Below are 22,070 nucleotides of genomic sequence, written 5' to 3' on the forward strand. Positions count from 1 at the left end.
TTATGACATCAGCCAATCTGATTGAAATATACATTTTAAACTTTCATTAACGAATCAAATTGCTTGATACTTGTGTCATTGATCACTCATCAGAACTTGTAAGTGCCATTTGTTACATTGTGTATTATACTTTGAAAGTATGTATATGTGAAATTAGTATTAAAGATAAACATTGATGATGACATTAGGACACACAGTGTAATATTTTAGACAATGATTTTAAAATTCAAATTGATGTTTGATTCAATATAATCTTAAACATTAAACTGTCATGATTCAGACACTGCAGAAATTAAAATCACCTCTTTACTGTCATGCTATTTTCAGTGTATTTCTTCCTTCTCTTGAATTTCTTTTTCAGTAAGAAATGTCCTTATATGCTACCCCATTTTATAACACCTGTGTAGGGGTGGTTTTTAAAACTAGATTGCAAACTAGATTGCAATCAGGAGGGGTTACACAGGTACAGATAGAAAACTGTCCCAGCTGTAAAAATATCAGTTGATTGCAAATAAATACATATGATACTCTGATTACATGCTATATTCACAATTATTCCTGCTCAGAATAATAATAAATTTACACATATACATATACATATAGTGGTATAAATAAACACAGAGATATGACAGACAACATTGTTTAGAACAAAAAAAGGAACTTAGGGACATGTAAATATGTTTGCAAAAGTTTTCTGACATAACATACATACACACATATACTCTCTCTCTCTCTCTATATATATATATATATATATATATATATATATATATATATATATAAAGTATGTGCAAAAATATATGTACAAATTTTAGCATTAATAATCATTCATAAAAAAAATGATATAAAAGCATATCATGACTTCTAGAAATACAAATACACATTAATTTATGTGAAAGTATCATATAACAAATAAATATAACAATAACTTTCTATGAGATATTGTTTGTTGAGGTATAAATCTATCTATTTTATTGGACATTAACAGATGATAAATAAAAGATTAGCTTTAGAGAAATGTGCTTGTTCATGGACAGTAATGAAATGGTATAAATAAAGTTGGGAAAAACTTGAATAATCGCGCCATCGATAACTGTTAGTTAACAACAGTCCGATGCTCACCGTGCCGTACTTGATGCGCGTGTTTTTGACGTTTTTTAATAAATAAGGGGATTGTATGTGGATCACGTCAGCGATGTCTGGGGAGCGTGTTGACGCCGGTGAATGCACTGACATTGATGCTTTGATAAATATGCCCCCCAAGTCTTAACATTGTAAAACAAATAAACATCATATTTATTGCACTTATTTTTGAATAGCTAAATTCCACCCACCATTTGCCTTATTTGAAGGAGCCAATCTGAGACTTAGTCCACAGACAACACGGCTAGTCATAAAGTTATTATAAAATGCATTGTTTTTTTGCATTTGTTATCTGATAAAGTCAATTAGGGGCATATATGTAGCAGAATTAGCCTTGGGAAGTCAGCAGAGGAGGTAGAATAAATAATGAAATAAATAATGAAAATATATTGCAAAGTTTATTATGCATAACTAAGGATTTTATCTAAAGATCTCATGATGTTTACTACCTCTTTAAGTAGAACCTGCTAGTGAAAGCTGAAATCCCTAATGCATTTGTTATGAAAATATAAACACCCAGCAACGGAAACCTATTGACTGCCAGAGAAACTAGTTACATGTTCAGCGTAGCTTATTCAGCTATCTCCAGTAGTAGTGGGATATCTAGTCTTCTTATTTATGTTATGTAAATAAATAAGACAGGAAACTTACTGTAATTTACTCAAATAGAAAGTCACATGAAAACAAGATTTCTGATAATCCCCATAGGTGATATTTTATGCTTTTAAAGCTGGCTAGACGCTGACAAAATAAAGGTTATGTTTTATAATTGATAACAAAAGGTAATGGAGCAAAAATTATATATAAAGCTCATTTGCATTTTTTACCCAGAATTCCTTGCTGAAGTCAAAACAAGTCTTTTGAATTTTATAAATGTTTAGATGAAAGAATCTGTTTATTTAATGTTATTTGCAATGGGAAGTTTCAATTTTTTAAGTGGCAGGGTTAGGCTTCTGATCCTCAGAAACACAAAACTTTTCTTTTTAGAGGGCAAAGTTGTTATACTATGCATAATTAAAAAGTTTATACTACTATCTAAAATTATTTAGTTCCCCTTTAAACTAGTTGTGACTAATATAGAATTAAAGTAATATAGAATTAAAACAATGCAACACTGTCACCAAATTATTCAACATTGGTATGTCACAAACTCTGCCAACTTCCTTTTCTCATTTATATTTACCTTTAAAGGGACGTAAAAACCCAACGTTGTTCTTTCATGATTCAGAAAGAGCATATGATTTTAACCAACTTTTCAATTGACTTTAATGATCAAATTGCTTCATCCTTTTGATACCTTTGTTGAAGCAATGCACTATGGGGAGCTTGCTGAACACAGCAGATGAGTCCTATGACAGCCTCCAATCATCAGCTAGCTCCCAGTAGTGATTTGCTGCTACTGAGCCTACCTATATATGCTTTAAAAAAAAGGATACGAAGAGAACAAAGCAAATTTGATAATAGAAGTACATTGGAAAGTTGTTTAAAATTGTGCACTCTATTGCTCTATCTTAATCATGAAAACTGAGGTTTGACTTTACTTTCCATCTAACTTGTAACAGTAGAAATAACAATGATAGAACAAACTAATATGGGGTTTTCACCTACCATGTTTTTGAAAAGTGCTCCACAAGACTTTGTTGTTGGTGTAATTTCCAGTATTGATTTTCCATTATCAATTTCCCCAGTGCCATCACTGCAAAACAGAAAACAAATAATATATGGTAAGGACAGAGTACACATGCAATCAATTCCCTTTAGGTTTCAGGATTTCCTAATATATTTCCTTAAAACTAAATTCAATTATCTGAAATGTTTACATGGAATAAAAATCCCAAGATATCATATACATCCTTACTCACTTCCATGTGTCACCAGTTGTCGACTGAAACAATTCTTGTGCCTTTTTTTCAGTAATAATGAGAGCCTTTACTGTGGGCATTTTGGAAAAGCCACTGAGAACTTTTGATCCCAACAAAAAGTTGATACTTGCTTGAAATTTTGTCTGTGTCTTCAATACTTGTGGCGGTTGTTTGTCCACCAGGAAAGAACTAAAAATAATAATAAGATAATGACATTCATAAAATTCTAATTGATAAAGAGTAAGAACCTACATTTGTAAATAAAAATAATATAAATCAAATTGTTCTACATACTATTTTCATCACCTTATAAATGAATTAGCAGATTTCGTAAAAAACAAAAAAGCAACCCACTAAGATCTGTACAAATCTTTAGCATTCAGATTGGCCCGAGATAGCCGAATCTATTTGTTTAATATTTAGCCTTTCCAGAAACTGTTCAATCTACATATGAAATAAAAGCAACTTCATCAATCAATCAATGGAATAAAAATGTGTAGATAGTGCTGCCTATCTTTATAATTATAAATAATATGAAACTCACATGAAAAGTAGTTAATAATCTTCAACCTTGAACAATAAAAAGTAAAAGAGCCAATCACAATCCTTTAGAAGAAAAACATATGATTTATCTACAAAAATCCCCCTTGACTTTAATGGTTTCTTGCAGAAAAATCATTAGCTAAAATTTGGAATCAAATTTTCTACCAAAACTCATCCAATCTTGAAAGACATTGAAGTGGTAAACCATCCTTTTAGCTATTGTAAATTTTGGTTACAATACGTACATTTGTGCAGTATTTCTACTTAAAAGGGTCATGAAACCCATTTTTTTTTACCTTTCTTTCTTTCTTTCTTTTTTTTTTAAATCTCTTTATTGTTATATTGAAAAAGAACAACAAAGAGAAGAGTGTATCAGAATATAATGCATGGAAACACTAATAAGCAATTAATAAAGCAAAATATTCCTACATTGAATATATATAGATAAGTATATAAATATATACTATTACATAATTAAACACTATATATATATTTATCACATATCTCATATAACACATGTATCTTCTCTTATATATATCACATGAACTTATATGGTTATGATATACATCGAACACAGAAATAAACAAAAACCAACAATTTAAAAAACTATAAATCTGGATACACCGTTTCAGAATACATAATCTATAGATATTTCATAACATATCTACCTCATAAAAGAGGCCCATTGAAAGTGAATATATAAATTTACAAGATTTCAGTGAATACTTTTAATTAACTACTTCCCAGTAGTTCCTTTCCCTATGCTTTTAGAAAAACAAAAACAAGAAAAAAAAAAACAATCAAAAGATGTCCTTCTCGAATGCGCAGGGTAATAATCTGACTATATCAGTTGAAGAAAGAGAATCGAGGAGCAGAAGGGGTATAAAATCTGAATTTGGGTTTCGAGCGATAATGACATGATCACCTTATGCCATTTTAACAGGAATGCTCTCAATTTATTTTCAGTGAATATCATTGGGTCATGTTTGTTTATTATTATCTGATATTTCATGTTTCTAATAAAAACAGATAAAGTTGGGGCATTCATATATTTCCATGCTCTCAAAATAATTTGCCTGACTATTAAAATTGCAGTATTTATTAGATGTTTATTTTTATATATTCTTTGGTTAGTTAAAAAAAATATTTGAAGGCTATCGATCTTTAATTTGGTCGTTAAGAATTTATTAAGCCAAAATGCAATTTGTAACCAAAATTTCTGAATTTTGGGACAAATTCAGAAAGCGTGGAGTAAGTTTGTATTTAATGCTCTACATCTAGAACATACCTGTTCCTCACTAGTGTACCACTTAGCCAGCAGATTAGGAGTTATATAAGATATATTTATTAACCTAAAATGTGATTCTCTCATTAAGATAGCAGAGGTATTTTTAGCCACACGGAAGAAACGTTTAACTCCTGAAAGTCCTTAGACCATATATGAAAAAGAGCACTCAATTTAAATTTTGCATCTTGTGATATTAATATTTTATAAATCGGGAAGACAGAGTGTATCCCTGAATGGAACAGATTGATAATTGGTTCCAAAACTCCCAGGTCTTATTATCTAGCAATTTCTTGTCAGTTAGATAATGTCTAATTTGTAAGTAGGCAAATAAATGATTTTTATTTAGAGAGAATTCCAAGGACAAATTCTAGTATGATTTTAGAAGATTTGTTTGAGAGTCTATTAGTTGAGATAATTGTTTTAAACCTTTTTTGCTCCAGATTTTAAATACATAATGATCCAGTCTTGGTTCAAAATCAGGGTTCCCTTTTATTGGAAGATAGTTAGAGACAAAATGATCAATCTGTAACATTTTACAAACCTTCTTCCAGGCTTGAATAATATTTGAGATGGTGTTTTTGGGTATCCTTAATTTAGAATATTGTGTTTTAGTTTTATGCAATAATGCTTTAAGAGAATATGGATGAACAAGAGCCTCTTCTTCCTTAAAGTTTGTGATATAATTAGCTTCAGTAATCCAATCAATTGCAGATTTAGCCAAACATGCTAGATTATAAAATGTAATGTTTGGGAGTGCTAGTCCCCCATCCTCTTTTGTATGAGAGAGTTTAGATATTGCAATACATGGTTTCTTCTTACCCCATAAAAACTTAGAGCAGTGAGAGTTAAAGAGACACTGAACCCAAATTTATTTCTTTCATGATTCAGATAGAGCATGACATTTTTAAGCAACTTTCTTTCTAATTTACTCCTATTATCAAATTGTCTTCATTCTCTTGGTATCTTTATTTGAAATGCAAGAATGTAAGTTTAGATGCCGGCCCATTTTTGATGAACAACCTGGGTTGTTCTTTCTGATTGGTGGATAAATTCACCCACCAATAAAAAAGTGCCGTAACCAAAAAAAAAGCTTAGATGCATTATTTTTCAAATAAAGATAGCAAGAGAACGAAGAAAAAATGATAATAGGAGTAAATTAGAAAGTTGCTTAAAATTGCATGCTCTATCTTAATCATCAAAGAAAAAAATTTGGTTCAGTGTCCCTTTAAATCTTTGAATATCTTTATTACGTAAGAACATAGGGATGTTTTGAAAGAAGAAAAGTATCTTGGGGAATAAGATCATTTTAATCATCATAATTTTAGATGACAGAGAAAGAGGTAGTTTCGACCAATTTTTTAAAGAGATAGACAGCATTTCTGCCACAGAGGGGTATAGTTGCAATCGTACCAATCATCAGCATCTTTAGCTAGAAAAAAAAATCCTAAATATTTTATCTTGTTTTCTGCTAATGAGAAAGGATTGTTTGTGTAACTGTCTCTTTTTTAATGATCCACAGGATTTCTGATTTGGGTACATTAATTTTATATCCTGAAAAAGAGCTATACTCTGATATAATATTTGGGAGATGTGGAATATTTTTTCTTGTGTTTTCCATAAAAAAGAGGATGTTATCTGCGTATAAAGCTAACACCAATCTTTTTTTGCCAAGCTAGACTCCCTCTAGCTCCGTCCTGCATAAAATTGCTAATGGCTCTATGGCAATGTTAAATAGCAGGGGAGATAGAGGGCTGCCCTGTCTTGTTCCTTTCTGTAGTTTTATACTGGGATAGAAAGTACTGTTTATGCTTGAAAAAGAAATCGGGTCAGAATAGATAGTTTTGATAAATTAGAGAAATGGCCTGTAAACCCAAAATGATCTAATGTGGTGAAGAGGTGGTCCCAGGATATGGAATCAAAACCTTCTCGGTGTCAATAGTGAGGAGTGCAAAGTCCTCTGTTGTTTGGGATTAGATTTAGAGCATATTCGGAAATATTCTATCAATAACATAGCTGTCTTTATATCTTTTTGAGAAGTTCTGCCTTGCATAAATCCAGTCTGATCTATCTGAATTAGGTCTCCCACAATTGCCTTAAACATATGTGTAATAATATTAGCAAGTATTTTATAATCCGTATTGAGTAGAGAAATTGGACGACAAGAGTCCATGGATTCGGCATCTTTGTATTTTTTTAATATTAACACTACATTAGATGCCGTGAAATATTTAGAAGGCTTAATGTTGGATATAAAATAATTATTAAACAGTAGGGTGAGAACCGGACTGATTTCTTCTTCAAGAATTTTATAAAATTCAGAGAGCATGTAATCTGGTCCAGGGGCCTTTACATTAGCAATTCTTTTAATAGCTTGGGAAATCTCTTCTATTGAGATTTCTTTGTTCAATAATATTAACTGTTCAGGGGAAATTTTTGGAAGGGTATTTATTAAATATTGCTTTATTTTTATGATCTTTTTGTATTAGTTGTTGGCTAAGGAAAGTCTCTCTCTCTTCTTTTGCCTGTTGATATTTAATCCAATTGTTTTTATTAGTATTTTCAATATATCCTGCATATTTGTTCCTAAGCTGATTAGTTAATTGAATTTATCTTTTAGCCATATTTTTTTTTCTTTTAACTGGATATGCTTTTATTTCCCCCCTAAAGCAACCTTTTGCAGTTTCCCAAAAAAATTCTGGTTTCGACAGGTATTCACTATTGAAATTTTTAAATTCTCTCTACTTATTTGTTAGCCAATTTCTAAACCTCAAATTTTGAAAGAGGTAAGATGGGGAAAAAGAAGTTTAATTTCATTTTAAGCTTGAACTGTAGAGAGGTCTCCAAAAAAGTAAAACTTCAAAGTAAATATAACTTTATTTATTTATTTATTAATTTAATTAATTAATTAATTAATTTTTGTTTTAAATATAAGATGTATGATTTTTGGTTATCTTATTTTTCCTACAGCTGGTAAAAACAAGCTATCAAGCATAAATGAACATCCACATCCAAACCCTGATAACTCACAAAAATAATTAAAATTTATACTGTGTGCCTAAATCTTTCAGATATTCAGAACACTGTTAATACATAACAGATATAATAAAAGGACATAACATTTAAATTCTTGTTTTAGTGTAAAATTGTGCTTGTCCTATGCTCCCACATAAGGCAAAAAAACAAATTCAGTAAGTTGCAAATGCTGCAAATCAAGTAACTGGTTGAAGCAATTTGCAGCAATTTTAAAACCTAGGTTACAGACTTAGCTTTTGGCCTCTCTATAGAGAGTGGGGGAAAAAGCACAATTTTTACACAAAGACAAGAGATAGTTAATGTCCTTTTAATAAACGTATCATTGATGTAAGACAAGAGATGCATTTCTAAAATGAGATTACTACCTTCTGATAAGAGTGTCTAAGGATTTGTTAATTCTTTCCACAAGACCAGAATGCATCTGCTTTTCAGTCTGGGAAATAGATTGAACCAACCGAAAAATATCATTGTATATGTTGAAAAGGGTTTCCAACCTGTGAAAAAAAAAACAACAGTGTTATGTAAATAAAGAAACTGTATTCACTGGGTACCAATCCCACAAGCATTTATAGCAAGCATTTAAAACCTTTGCTGTACTTGCAGCTTAAAGAACTTAAAGGGACACTCAGGTAAAATGAAACTTTAATGATTCTGATAGAGCAGGCAATTTTAAACAACTTTCCAATTTACTTCCATTAAATCTGCACAGTCTTTTTTTATACTTACACTTTTTGAGTCACCAGCTCCTACTGAGCATGTGCAAGAATTCACAGAATATACGTATATGCATTTGTGATTGGCTGATGACTGTCACATGATACAGGGGAGTAGAAATAGATATCATTTTGAAATTTGTCTGAAAAAAATCTACTACTCATTTGAAGCTCAGACTAAGTTCTATTGCATTGTGTTTTTATAATACATTTGTTTATTAAGCAAATCTACTCTCTACTATTTACTGGTCCTTTAATTAACTTATGAAATGTCTGTATAAGGGGATTTGTGGTTTAATACACATTTCTCCTGGGAGGTTTGACACATATTTACACTGGAAAAAGATTTACACTGCCTGGCTGAAAACTCCTGTTTACTCTTCTTTCCTGTTTGTAGGCTCCAAGAGGAGGAAATAATGTCTCTAGTAGGCTAGAAAATCCCTTTCTATGTCTTGCATATCAATATTTCAGAATTTACCTTACTCCATGAAGGTGGCAAACATGTGACTGAGGTATTTTGGGACAGTGGGAGGGATTAAATGTCTGGTATATAGGGGTGTTTTTGCCTCCTCCTAGTGGACTGGATGGTTTTTTTCTGACACATTTTTAAAGTTACTTCTATTTTACTTGTCCACTGTATCATGGGACGGCTATCAGCCAATCACAAAACATATTTATATATATACTGTGAACTCTTGTACATACTCAGTAAGAGATGGTGCCTCATAAAGTGTACATATAAATAGGTTGTGCACATCTTGTTAATGAAAGTTAATAGTTTTTTTATTAATTCAGTGCCTTTCAAGGGACATACAAGTTAAAATTAAACTTTCATGGTTTAGATAGAGTGTTAAATTTTACATTACATTTTTTAGTGCAGGCCCTGGAAGTCGGTATTCGTCTCGTTATAAACTAAACTAATACCAAATAGAACAGGTGCTGAATATTCGAAATACAGTATTATAAATATTTGGAGCTAAAGATTCAGCCAAATGGAAAATTCTGTCTGCACGTCTCTAATTACACTTATGACCTGACAAAATTTTCCTTCACTTGTAAAATGGAATGAGGAAGTATATATACGTAGTGAAAACAACACTTTACACCAGACATTTTGTTTAACTCTTTGCACCTTAATTCTACACTAGCAATGTAAATTTTATGTATAACGTTGCAAACAGCGAAGTCATATAGAGAAAATGCAAATTTTCACTGCAAACTGTATGAATCATGATTATTTTTTTTTACTTTAAAGTCTCTTTAAAAGATTCTTCTACCAAAAGCAAAATATTAACTATATTATCTGTATAATGAGCACCAAAGAATCACTATATTTTACCATCCATATAATAAACTAAAAAATGGACAGTGTACAAGGAAGGCCTATTATTTTTAGCTACTTTTTCTAACTATTAGTTAATGAGTATTTTTTAGATTCTTGTTGTAACCTGTTCTTATATTTTAGATACATCATATATTCTTCAGCTTAAAGGGACAGTCTACACCCATTTTTTTGTTGTTTAAAAAGAAAGATAATCCCTTTATTACCCATTCCTTAGTTTTGCATAACCAACACAGTTATAATAATACACGTTTTACCTCTTTAATTACCTTGTATCTAAGCCTCTGCAGACTGCCCCCTTATTTCAGTTCTTTGCATTTTAGCCAATCAGTGCTCACTTCTCGGTAAATTAATGTGCGTGAGCTCAATGTTATCTATATGAAACACATGAACAAACGCCCTCCAGTGGTGAAAAACCATTCAGATTAGAGGTGGCCTTCAAGGTCTAAGACCTAGATTTGGAGTTTGGCGTTAGCCATGAAAACCAGCGTTAGAGGCTCCTAACGCTGGTTTTAGGCTACCGCCGGTATTTGGAGTCACTCAAAATAGGGTCTAACGCTCACTTTTCAGCCGCGACTTTTCCATACCGCAGATCCCCTTACGTCAATTGCGTATCCTATCTTTTCAATGGGATTTTTCTAACTCCGGTATTTAGAGTCGTTTCTGAAGTGAGCGTTAGACATCTAACGACAAAACTCCAGCCGCAGGAAAAAAGTCAGTAGTTAAGAGCTTTCTGGGCTAACACCGGTTTCTAAAGCTCTGAACTACTGTACTCTAAAGTACACTAACACCAATAAACTACCTATGTACCCCTAAACCGAGGTCCCCCCACATCACCGACACTCGAATAAAATTTTTTAACCCCTAATCTGCCGACCGCCACCTACGTTATCCTTATGTACCCCTAATCTGCTCCCCCTAACACCGCCGACCCCTGTATTATATTTATTAACCCCTAATCTGCCCCCCTCAACATCGCCTCCATCTGCCTACACTTATTAACCCCTAATCTGCCGACCGCAAAGCGCCGCCACCTACGTTATCCTTATGTACCCCTAATCTGCTGCCCCTAACACCGCCGACCCCTATATTATATTTAACCCCTAATCTGCCCCCCACAACGTCGCCTCCACCTGCCTACACTTATTAACCCCTAATCTGCCGAGCGGACCTGAGCGCTACTATAATAAAGTTATTAACCCCTAATCCGCATCACTAACCCTATAATAAATAGTATTAACCCCTAATCTGCCCTCCCTAACATCGCCGACACCTAACTTCAATTATTAACCCCTAATCTGCCGACCGGAGCTCACCGCTACTCTAATAAATGTATTAACCCCTAAAGCTAAGTCTAACCCTAACACTAACACCCCCCTAAGTTAAATATAATTTACATCTAACGAAATTAATTAACTCTTATTAAATAAATTATTCCTATTTAAAGATAAATACTTACCTGTAAAATAAATCCTAATATAGCTACAATATAAATTATAATTATATTATAGCTATTTTAGGATTAATATTTATTTTACAGGTAACTTTGTATTTATTTTAACCAGGTACAATAGCTATTAAATAGTTAAGAACTATTTAATAGCTAAAATAGTTAAAATAATTACAAAATTGCCTGTAAAATAAATACTAACCTAAGTTACAATTAAACCTAACACTACACTATCAATAAATTAATTAAATAAACTACCTACAATTACCTACAATTAACCTAACACTACACTATCAATAAATTAATTAAATACAATTCCTACAAATAAATACAATTAAATAAACTAGCTAAAGTACAAAAAATAAAAAAGAACTAAGTTACAAAAAATAAAAAAATATTTACAAACATAAGAAAAATATTACAACAATTTTAAACTAATTACACCTACTCTAAGCCCCCTAATAAAACAACAAAGCCCCCCAAAATAAAAAATGCCCTACCCTATTCTAAATTACTAAAGTTAAAAGCTCTTTTACCTTACCAGCCCTGAACAGGGCCCTTTGCGGGGCATGCCCCAAGAAGTTCAGCTCTTTTGCCTGTAAAAAAAATCATACAATACCCCCCCCCAACATTACAACCCACGACCCACATACCCCTAATCTAACCCAAACCCCCCTTAAATAAACCTAACACTAAGCCCCTGAAGATCATCCTACCTTGTCTTCACCTCACCAGGTATCACCGATCCGTCCTGGCTCCAAAATCTTCATCCAACCCAAACGGGGGTTGGCGATCCATCATCCGGTGGCTGAAGAGGTCCAGAAGAGGCTCCAAAGTCTTCATCCTATCCGGGAAGAAGAGGCAATCTGGACCGGCAACCATCTTGATCCAAGCGGCATCTTCTATCTTCATCCGATGACGACCGGCTCCATCCTGAAGACCTCCACCGCGGACCCATCTTCTTCCGGCGACGTCCAACTGAAGAATGACGGTTCCTTTAAGGGACATCATCCAAGATGGTGTCCCTCGAATTCCGATTGGCTGATAGGATTCTATCAGCCAATCGGTATTAAGGTAGGAATATTCTGATTGGCTGATGGAATCAGCCAATCAGAATCAAGTTCAATCCGATTGGCTGATCCAATCAGCCAATCAGATTGAGCTCGCATTCTATTGGCTGTTCCGATCAGCCAATAGAATGCGAGCTCAATCTGATTGGCTGATTGGATCAGCCAATCGGATTGAACTTGATTCTGATTGGCTGATTCCATCAGCCAATCAGAATATTCCTACCTTAATTCCGATTGGCTGATAGAATCCTATCAGCCAATCGGAATTCGAGGGACGCCATCTTGGATGACGTCCCTTAAAGGAACCGTCATTCTTCAGTTGGACGTCGCCGGAAGAAGATAGGTCCGCGGTGGAGGTCTTCAGGATGGAGCCGGTCGTCATCGGATGAAGATAGAAGATGCCGCTTGGATCAAGATGGTTGCCGGTCCGGATCGCCTCTTCTTCCCGGATAGGATGAAGACTTTGGAGCCTCTTCTGGACCTTTTCAGCCACCGGATGATGGATCGCCAACCCCCGCTTGGGTTGAATGAAGATTTTGGAGCCAGGACGGATCGGTGATACCTGGTGAGGTGAAGACAAGGTAGGATGATCTTCAGGGGCTTAGTGTTAGGTTTATTTAAGGGGGGTTTGGGTTAGATTAGGGGTATGTGGGTGGTGGGTTGTAATGTTGGGGTGGGGTATTGTATGTTTTTTTTTACAGGCAAAAGAGCTGAACTTCTTGGGGAATGCCCCACAAAGGGCCCTGTTCAGGGCTGGTAAGGTAAAAGAGCTTTTAACTTTAGTAATTTAGAATAGGGTAGGGCATTTTTTATTTTGGGGGGCTTTGTTGTTTTATTAGGGGGCTTAGAGTAGGTGTAATTAGTTTAAAATTGTTGTAATATTTTTCTTATGTTTGTAAATATTTTTTTATTTTTTGTAACTTAGTTCTTTTTTATTTTTTGTACTTTAGCTAGTTTATTTAATTGTATTTATTTGTAGGAATTGTATTTAATTAATTTATTGATAGTGTAGTGTTAGGTTAATTGTAGGTAATTGTAGGTAGTTTATTTAATTAATTTATTGATAGTGTAGTGTTAGGTTTAATTGTAACTTAGGTTAGTATTTATTTTACAGGTAATTTTGTAATTATTTTAACTATTTTAGCTATTAAATAGTTCTTAACTATTTAATAGCTATTGTACCTGGTTAAAATAAATACAAAGTTACCTGTAAAATAAATATTAATCCTAAAATAGCTATAATATAATTATAATTTATATTGTAGCTATTTTAGGATTTATTTTACAGGTAAGTATTTATCTTTAAATAGGAATAATTTATTTAATAAGAGTTAATTAATTTCGTTAGATGTAAATTATATTTAACTTAGGGGGGTGTTAGTGTTAGGGTTAGACTTAGCTTTAGGGGTTAATCCATTTATTAGAATAGCGTTGAGCTCCGGTCGGCAGATTAGGGGTTAATAATTGAAGTTAGGTGTCGGCGATGTTAGGGAGGGCAGATTAGGGGTTAATACTATTTATTATAGGGTTAGTGAGACGGATTAGGGGTTAATAATTTTATTATAATAGCAGTGCGGTCCGCTCGGCAGATTAGGGGTTAATAAGTGTAGGCAGGTGGAGGCGACGTTGAGGGGGGCAGATTAGGGGTTAATAAATATAATATAGGGGTCGGCGGTGTTAGGAGCAGCAGATTAGGGGTACATAGGGATAATGTAAGTAGCGGCGGTTTACAGAGCGGCAGATTAGGGGTTAAAAATAAAATGCAGGTATCAGCGATAGCGGGGGCAGCAGATTAGGGGTTAATAAGTGTAAGGTTAGGGGTGTTTAGACTCGGGGTACATGTTAGGGTGTTAGGTGCAGACGTAGGAAGTGTTTCCCCATAGCAAACAATGGGGCTGCGTTAAGAGCTGAACGCGGCTTTTTTGCAGGTGTTAGGTTTTTTTTCAGCTCAAACAGCCCCATTGTTTCCTATGGGGGAATCGTGCACAAGCACGTTTTTGAGGCTGGCCGCGTCCGTAAGCAACTCTGGTATTGAGAGTTGAAGCTGCGTTAAAAATGCTCTACGCTCCTTTTTTGGAGCCTAACGCAGCCTTTATGTGGACTCTCAATACCAGAGTTATTTTTATGGTGCGGCCAGAAAAAAGCCGGGCGTTAGTTTTTCGGGTCGTTACCGACAAAACTCCAAATCTAGCCGTAAGAAATTAGCATATGACCCTCCTAGGTTTAGTTTTCAACTAAGAATACCAAGAGAACAAAGCAAAATTGGTAATAAAAGTAAATTGGAAAGTTGTTTAAAATTAAATGCCCTATCTGAATCATGAAAGTTTGTTTTGGACTTGACTGTCCCTTAAATCTTAGATAAAAGTTTATCCCATTGGGTATAACTTGATGTTTTCACATTTTTTACCTCAAATATTTATATTACAAACTATCTCTTCAAAACAAATATCAATTACTTATAAGGAAGCAGCTTTAGGCAGCACATTTAACCAGCTACTGTCCAAATATGTGGAAGAGATTTTTTAAAAAAAATAGCAATTTAGACAAACATAATGTCCTTTTCAATAGACAAATGTTTTACTTCATCCTAATCTGGATACAATATTAGTAATGGAACATAAAAAGATTATCTCTAAGCACTACAATAAAACCATCTATACTAATGGTTATTCCACTGCTAATAGCAAAACATATTCTAATATCAGATACTTAAAATAGAAGATTATGCAAAATGAATCACAGAGCTATAAACTAAACAAAGGGAGAAATTAGTTCCTTTAATCAGTGTAACAAAATATTAAAGTGCTTAATTCTATACAAATGTTTGTGATTTCAAATACACACCATAAAAGTAACCTTTTTTAAAAAAGCATCAACTATTTGCTGAAAGCTTTATGTCAGAGACAAGCTGCTCTCGTCTCATAATTCCCCCTACGTTACCATCATCTACCTTCTTCAGAGGATGAATTGATAAAACAAGAAGATTTTTACTTAACTCTCACTTCTATTTCCTAATGTCTTGCCTCACCTTTCCTGCAGAGGAAGCAAATTCTCATCAAAAGGAGCTCCATTCCCTGATAGTTGCTGCTGTCGTTTCCAGATGTTAATTCTCTTAATTACTTGTATCTGAGCATTATCCAAGCTTTCAAGTGACTCATTAACCAATGAGGCCCACTGCTGCAATGAAAGGGCAATACACTATAAATAAACTATTTCAAAATGTGGAATAAAGTGCTGTTATAGAACTGTTATACACGGACCACAGTTAAAGGGATTTGCATCACAATTGAAAGTCAAACATCAATCAGATAAAGAGGCCTATCTAAGGGCCGTGTTTCTGGCGAGTCTTCAGACTCGCCAGAAACACAAGTTATGGAGCAGCGGTCTAAAGACCACTGCTTCATAACCCTGTCCGCCTGCTCTGAGCAGGCAGACAGGAATCGCCAGAATTCAACCCGATTGAGTACGATCGGGTTGATTGACACCTCCCTGCTGGCGGCCCATTGGCCGCGAGTAAGCAGGAGGTGGGGTTGCACCAGCAGCTCTTGTGAGCTGCTGGTGCAATGCTGAATACGGAGACCGTATTGCTCTCCGCATTTAGCGAGGTCTTGCGGACCTGATCCGCATTGTTGGATCAGGTCCGCAAGATCTTTGTTAAATTGGCCTCAATATATCATTGTATTTTATCTCTTAGATGCTCAAATGTTATTGAGAAGGAATTGATTATTTACCACTGAATGTTGGTAAATATAGGAAAGATCATGTCAATATATACTAAAATTAGTGTCCACACCCAGAATGCAACATTCCTTTGACAGTATTATTAAGCAGCAATGTAACATTACCCTTTGTAGATTTACCGCCCTTGGCATTTGTTCATGTATGGGAAGAGATTCCTTTGTATGTCTCATTTGGTCTTGGATAAACACAGCCTGTTTTATCATATGTTGGATTTTTATAGTACGAAAATTGAACTTCAGTCCCTCCTGCTTATCAATGAAACTCCCTGTAAGGCGTGGAAACTGGAAAATAAATTAGGTAGAATATGCATTAACATGATAGATATATTTATAGACTATAAATTATTATTATTATTCAAGTTCCTTTAATAAAAAGCAAAATTATATTTTGTTTAGACAAGAAGATATCTTAAGCAAATGATGTTTAGAAAATTTTGTGTGATAATTATAAACAGTGAAATGCTTGTGATGCAAAGTCACAATATTAGCGTCTGTCTATTTATCCTTTTTTTAGATAGAGAACTAGTAGATACTATGAAGCAGATGCAACCATAAGGTAGATTATGATCTTGTAGACCTCTGACTGCTTACTAGTAGGTCTCCAGAATTGTTTGTAATTTCCTTATTTCTCACCAGCCAGTTATGATATTGACTCTAGGGGATTATAATTTTGTTTGCACAAGTATATTAGCACCAATAGGATGTCTTCAATTAGAAAACAGTTGTTTTGTGTGAGAAGATTCTGGTTTGGCACAATGGTAACATTCAGTGTATAAAACACACATAAGTAGATTACACTGACAAACTTTCCACAGTAGATGCCATCACACTGAAGTGAGGGTACCATTTATATAACGTCTGTAAAAATTGAACTCACAAGTCTCATTGAACTTCAAAAACAACTGAATTTCAGAGTGGTGGTTGGCGGTAAACTCAGTCACACAAAAACTAAAAACTAATATAATTTTTGAAAACTGAAAATTGACTTCTGTTATGAAGTTTATTTTGTTCTCTTGGTATCCTTTGAAGAAGAGCATACCTAGGTGGCTCTTGCCTAGGCCCCGAGTATCGAAATTGCTGTGAGGCGGCAAAATATTCCAAGGGATTCAGGGCTATGTTGAGCGAGCCTGTTGAAATATTCCAAGCGCCTGACATAGCTAACAGGTGGCATCACCAGGAGGCCTTTACTATACATGTCACTAGTTGGCAATGCTGGCTATAGATTACACCCAGCATAGCTGCCCATGTTGGCAATGTATAATAAATGATCCCTTAGAATATACCTGTTGTGTCTCCTAACCACTAATCCTAATACCCCTAATCCGAAGTACCCCACAAACTAACACTAATAAATATCTAAACCGCCACATACTAACCACAAGTACCCATCTAAACTATTAATCCCTATACCACCACTAGCTCACCCCAAGTACACTATACTATTATCCCCTTAAACATCACTAACCCACCGCAAGTACACTACACTATTAACCCCTAAACCACTATTAGTCAACCACAAATACCCTACACTATTAACACCTAAACCATCACTAGCCTACCGCAAGTACCCTAACACCTAACCCCTCTCTAAACTAAACACTCCAAGTTACTTAAAAATAAAAGTCTAAGTTACATAAAATAAAAAGAGACAGTATCCAAAATAAAAATCACCATTATACCTAGCATGAATCTAGATGCCCCATAAACACTCCCACCCAAAACAAAAACAAAAAAACGTAACCCTAACACTAAATTTAAATTACAATTGCCCTTAAAAGGCCTTTTGTAGGGTATTGCCCTAAAGTCAATACAGCTTTTTTACATTTTTACAACACCCCCCTCTACAATACAAGTAACGACCTACCCCTCAAAATAATAAAGTCCAGCTAAAAAACATATCCTAAAAAATAAATTTAAAATAAAAACTCCAATTCTTAAAAATAAAAAACCTACCCCAAAAAAGCCCTAACTAAACCCCAATTTTTGACTAACCATCTGAAAATCCAGCTCCTCTTCATCCATGCTGGGGCCTTCTTCATACAGGGACCAGGCACCGGGAGTCGATCTTCATGGAGACAGACTCCACAATTTTCTTCAACGCTGGAGCTCTCTTCATCCAGGGTCTAGGCGCTGGGGGCCTATCTTTGTAACAGCCTCTCCCACTGCCTCTATTTTTAATCAGCCAATTCCTATTGGCTGATTTTTAATCAGCCAATAGCACAAAATAATTTTATTTTAAATTCTAATCATCCAATAGAAAATAATTTATGATAACATAGATATATATGTTAATATATCTATTTATGTTATAGTAGTCAATAGCATTAAATTATATTTTTACATAACAGGCATGCAGTTATGTAGAACTATAATTTTAATTATACTGTCTTTAATAACAAATAATAAACACAACAAGCAACATTAATTACATTTTAATTTATATGCAAAATGTAAATGATATCCATTCTACTTAACAATGCATCATTTGAAATATCAGTTAGTATTAGTTTATGGCAGTTTAGGGGTCAATGATTAAATGATATGCATAGTGATGTACAATGCATATTGTTTAACCCCTTAATGACCACATAACTTTTCCATTTTCTGTCCATTTGGGACCAAGGCTATTTTTACATTTTTGCTGTGTTTGTATTTAGCTGTAATTTTCCTCTTACTCATTTACTGTACTCACACATATTATATACCGTTTTTCTCGCCATTAAATGGACTTTCTAAAGATACCATTATTTTCATCATATCTTATAATTTACTATAAAAAAATAAATAAAATATATGGAAAAAATGGAAAAAAACACACTTTTTCTAAATTTGACCCCCAAAATCTGTTACACATCTACAACCACCAAAAAACACCCATGCTAAATAGTTTCCAAATTTGTCCTGAGTTTAGAAATACCCAATGTTTACATGTTCTTTGTTTTTTTTTTGCAAGTTATAGGGCAATAAATACAAGTAGCACTTTGCTATTTCCAAACCACTTTTTTTCAAAATTAGCGCTAGTTACATTGGGACACTGATATCTTTCAGGAATCCCTGAATATCCCTCGACATGTATATATATTTTTTTTAGAAGACATCCCAAAGTTTTGATCTAGGCCCATTTTGGTATATTTCATGCCACCATTTCACCGCCAAATGCGATCAAATAAAAAAAATTGTTCACTTTTTCACACATTTTATCACAAACTTTAGGTTTATCACTGAAATTATTTCCAAACAACTTGTGCAATTATGGAACAAATGGTTGTAAATGCTTCTCTGGGATCCCCTTTGTTCATAAATAGCAGACATATATGGCTTTGGAGTTGCTTTTTGGTAAATAGAAGGCCGCTAAATGCCACTGCGCACCACACGTCTATTATGCCCAGCAGTGAAGGGGTTAATTAGGGAGCATGTAGGGAGCTTGTAGATTTAATTTTAGCTTTATTGTAGTGTAGTAGACAACCCCAAGTATTGATCTAGGCCCATTTTGGTATCTTTCATGCCACCATTTCACCGCCAAATGCGATCAAATAAAAAAAATTGTTCACTTTTTCACACATTTTATCACAAACTTTAGGTTTATCACTGAAATTATTTCCAAACAACTTGTGCAATTATGGAACAAATGGTTGTAAATGCTTCTCTGGGATCCCCTTTGTTCATAAATAGCAGACATATATGGCTTTGGAGTTGCTTTTTGGTAATTAGAAGGCCGCTAAATGCCACTGCGCACCACACGTCTATTATGCCCAGCAGAGAAGGGGTTAATTAGGGAGCATGTAGGGAGCTTGTAGATTTAATTTTAGCTTTATTTTAGTGTAGTAGACAACCCCAAGTATTGATCTAGGCCCATTTTGGTATATTTAATGCCACCATTTCACCACCAAATGCGATTAAAAAAAAAAAAAAAGTTAGATTTTTCACAATTTTAGGTTTCTCACTGAAATCATTTACAAACAGCTTGTGCAATTATGACACAAATGGTTGTAAATGCTTCTCTGGGATCCCCTTTCTTCAGAAATAGCAGACTTATATGGCTTTGGCATTGCTTTTTGGTAATTAGAAGGCTTCTAAATGCTGCTGTGCACCACAGGTGTATTATGTCCAGCAGTGCAGGGGTTAATTAGGGAGCTTGTAGGGTTAATTTTAGTTTTAGTGTAGTGTAGAAGACAACCCAAAGTATTGATCTAGACCCATTTTGGTATACTTCATGCCACAATTTCACCGCCAAATGCGATCAAATAAAAAAAAATTGTTTGCTTTTTCACAAAGTTTAGGTTTATCACTGAAATTATTTACAAACAGCTTGTGCAATTATGGCACAAATGGTTGTAAATGCTTGTCTGGGATCCCCTTTGTTGAGAAATAGCAGGCATATATGGCTTTGGCGTTGCTTTTTGGTAATTAGAAGGCTGCTAAATGCCGCTGCGCATCACACGTGTATTATGGCTAGCAGTGAAGGGGTTAATTAGGTAGCATGTAGGGAGCTTGAAGGGTTAATTTTAGCTTTAGTGTAGAGATCAGCCTCCCACCTGACATATAACACATTACACCCCCTGATCCCTCCCAAACAGCTCTCTTCCCTCCCCTACCCCACATTTGTCCCCGCCATGTTAAGTACTGGCAGTACTAAAATAAAAGCTATCTTTGATATATATATATATTTTTTTTTTTTTTAAAAATAGGCATATTTACATATGCTGCTCTGTAGGATCCCCCCTTAGTCCCCAACCTCCCTGATCCCCCCCAAACAGCTCTCTAACCCTCCCCCTCTAACTTATTGGTAGCCATCTTGGGTACTGGCAGCTGTCTGCCAGTACCCAGTTTATAGTAAAATATATTTTTTTTAATATTTTTTATATTTTTTCTGTAGTGTAGCTTGTCCCACCCAAAGACCAACCCCCCACCCCCTCCCAGATCCCTTAAATCATTTTAATTTTATTTTTGTAGCCCCCTCTGTGCCACTTTTTTTTCAATATTTTTCTGTAGTGTAGCGGTTCCCACCCGCTCCCTACCCGTGCACGCGCCCGCCCCCCATGCACGCGTGCGCATCTGTGCGTGCCCCCAGCAATCCCGCCCACGATCCTGCCCCCCTTCACATCACACGGCCCATCAATGGCCGCCCACCTGCCTCCCAGACTGGCTCCCACCCACCAACGGTATCAGCCATCGATGTCCTGTGCAGGGAGGGCCACAGAGTGGCTCTCTCTGCATCGGATGGACAAGGAGGGTTATTCTAGGATGCCTCGATATCGAGGCATCACTGCAATAACCGTAAAGCGTCTGGAACCGATCAGGATAGTTTCCACCGCTTTCCAAGACCAAGGACGTACGCCATACGTCCTCGGTCGTTAAGTGTATTTTTTTTTAGGACGTACGGCGAACGTCCTTGGTCCTTAAGGGGTTAAAGTATTGTATATTTCTATTGAGTAAAAGGTATTCATTGTTACTCTCTATTATTTTAAACATATACATATATTTTCAAATATATGTTTGAAATAATAAGCACAACAAGCAACAATAAATCCCCTTTAAGATATATACAATACTTTAAATAATCTACATTGTATATGACAATGCATATTTTGTCCGGGAGATGTGGTAAACGCTGGCCTTCTGGAACTGAGTGCTGGACCGGAATTAAACGGTAGTTAGTGTAGGTGTAGTACAACTTAGGTCCCTCCGGCAATATTTGGAGTGTGCCCACACTGAAACTATTTTTAGTTTCAGTGAGCACACTGTCTGCACTGTGTAGGCACATTTCAAAAAGGACCCCTTGCAGCCACAGCAAAATGGGAGCGTTATGTCACAACCTGCATTGGCAATGTCAGAGATGCAGGTGGTGACGTCAGGCACCCATTGACTTCTATGGAGGAGACATTG

At 34.9% G+C, this 22,070-nt stretch overlaps 1 protein-coding gene across 3 annotated transcripts in view; it reads right to left on the reverse strand.

The window, feature by feature from the left end:
• Positions 1–22,070, reverse strand: part of STAT6 (signal transducer and activator of transcription 6) — a 465,172-nt gene that overhangs the window by 160,381 nt on the left and 282,721 nt on the right. For 2 of the 3 annotated variants that reach the window (XM_053708172.1, XM_053708173.1), the window contains exons 5-9: positions 16,290–16,466; positions 15,473–15,621; positions 8,235–8,363; positions 3,006–3,194; positions 2,752–2,839 (exon numbers count right to left, since the gene is read on the reverse strand). In XM_053708172.1, the coding sequence (XP_053564147.1) occupies positions 2,752–2,839; positions 3,006–3,194; positions 8,235–8,363; positions 15,473–15,621; positions 16,290–16,466 (732 nt within the window). The remainder of the gene's footprint in view (positions 1–2,751; positions 2,840–3,005; positions 3,195–8,234; positions 8,364–15,472; positions 15,622–16,289; positions 16,467–22,070) is intronic. The other variant, XM_053708174.1, reaches the window with a different exon arrangement.

Source organism: Bombina bombina, chromosome 3 (genome assembly GCF_027579735.1).
Source record: "Bombina bombina isolate aBomBom1 chromosome 3, aBomBom1.pri, whole genome shotgun sequence".
NCBI classification, from domain to species: Eukaryota; Metazoa; Chordata; class Amphibia; order Anura; family Bombinatoridae; genus Bombina; species Bombina bombina.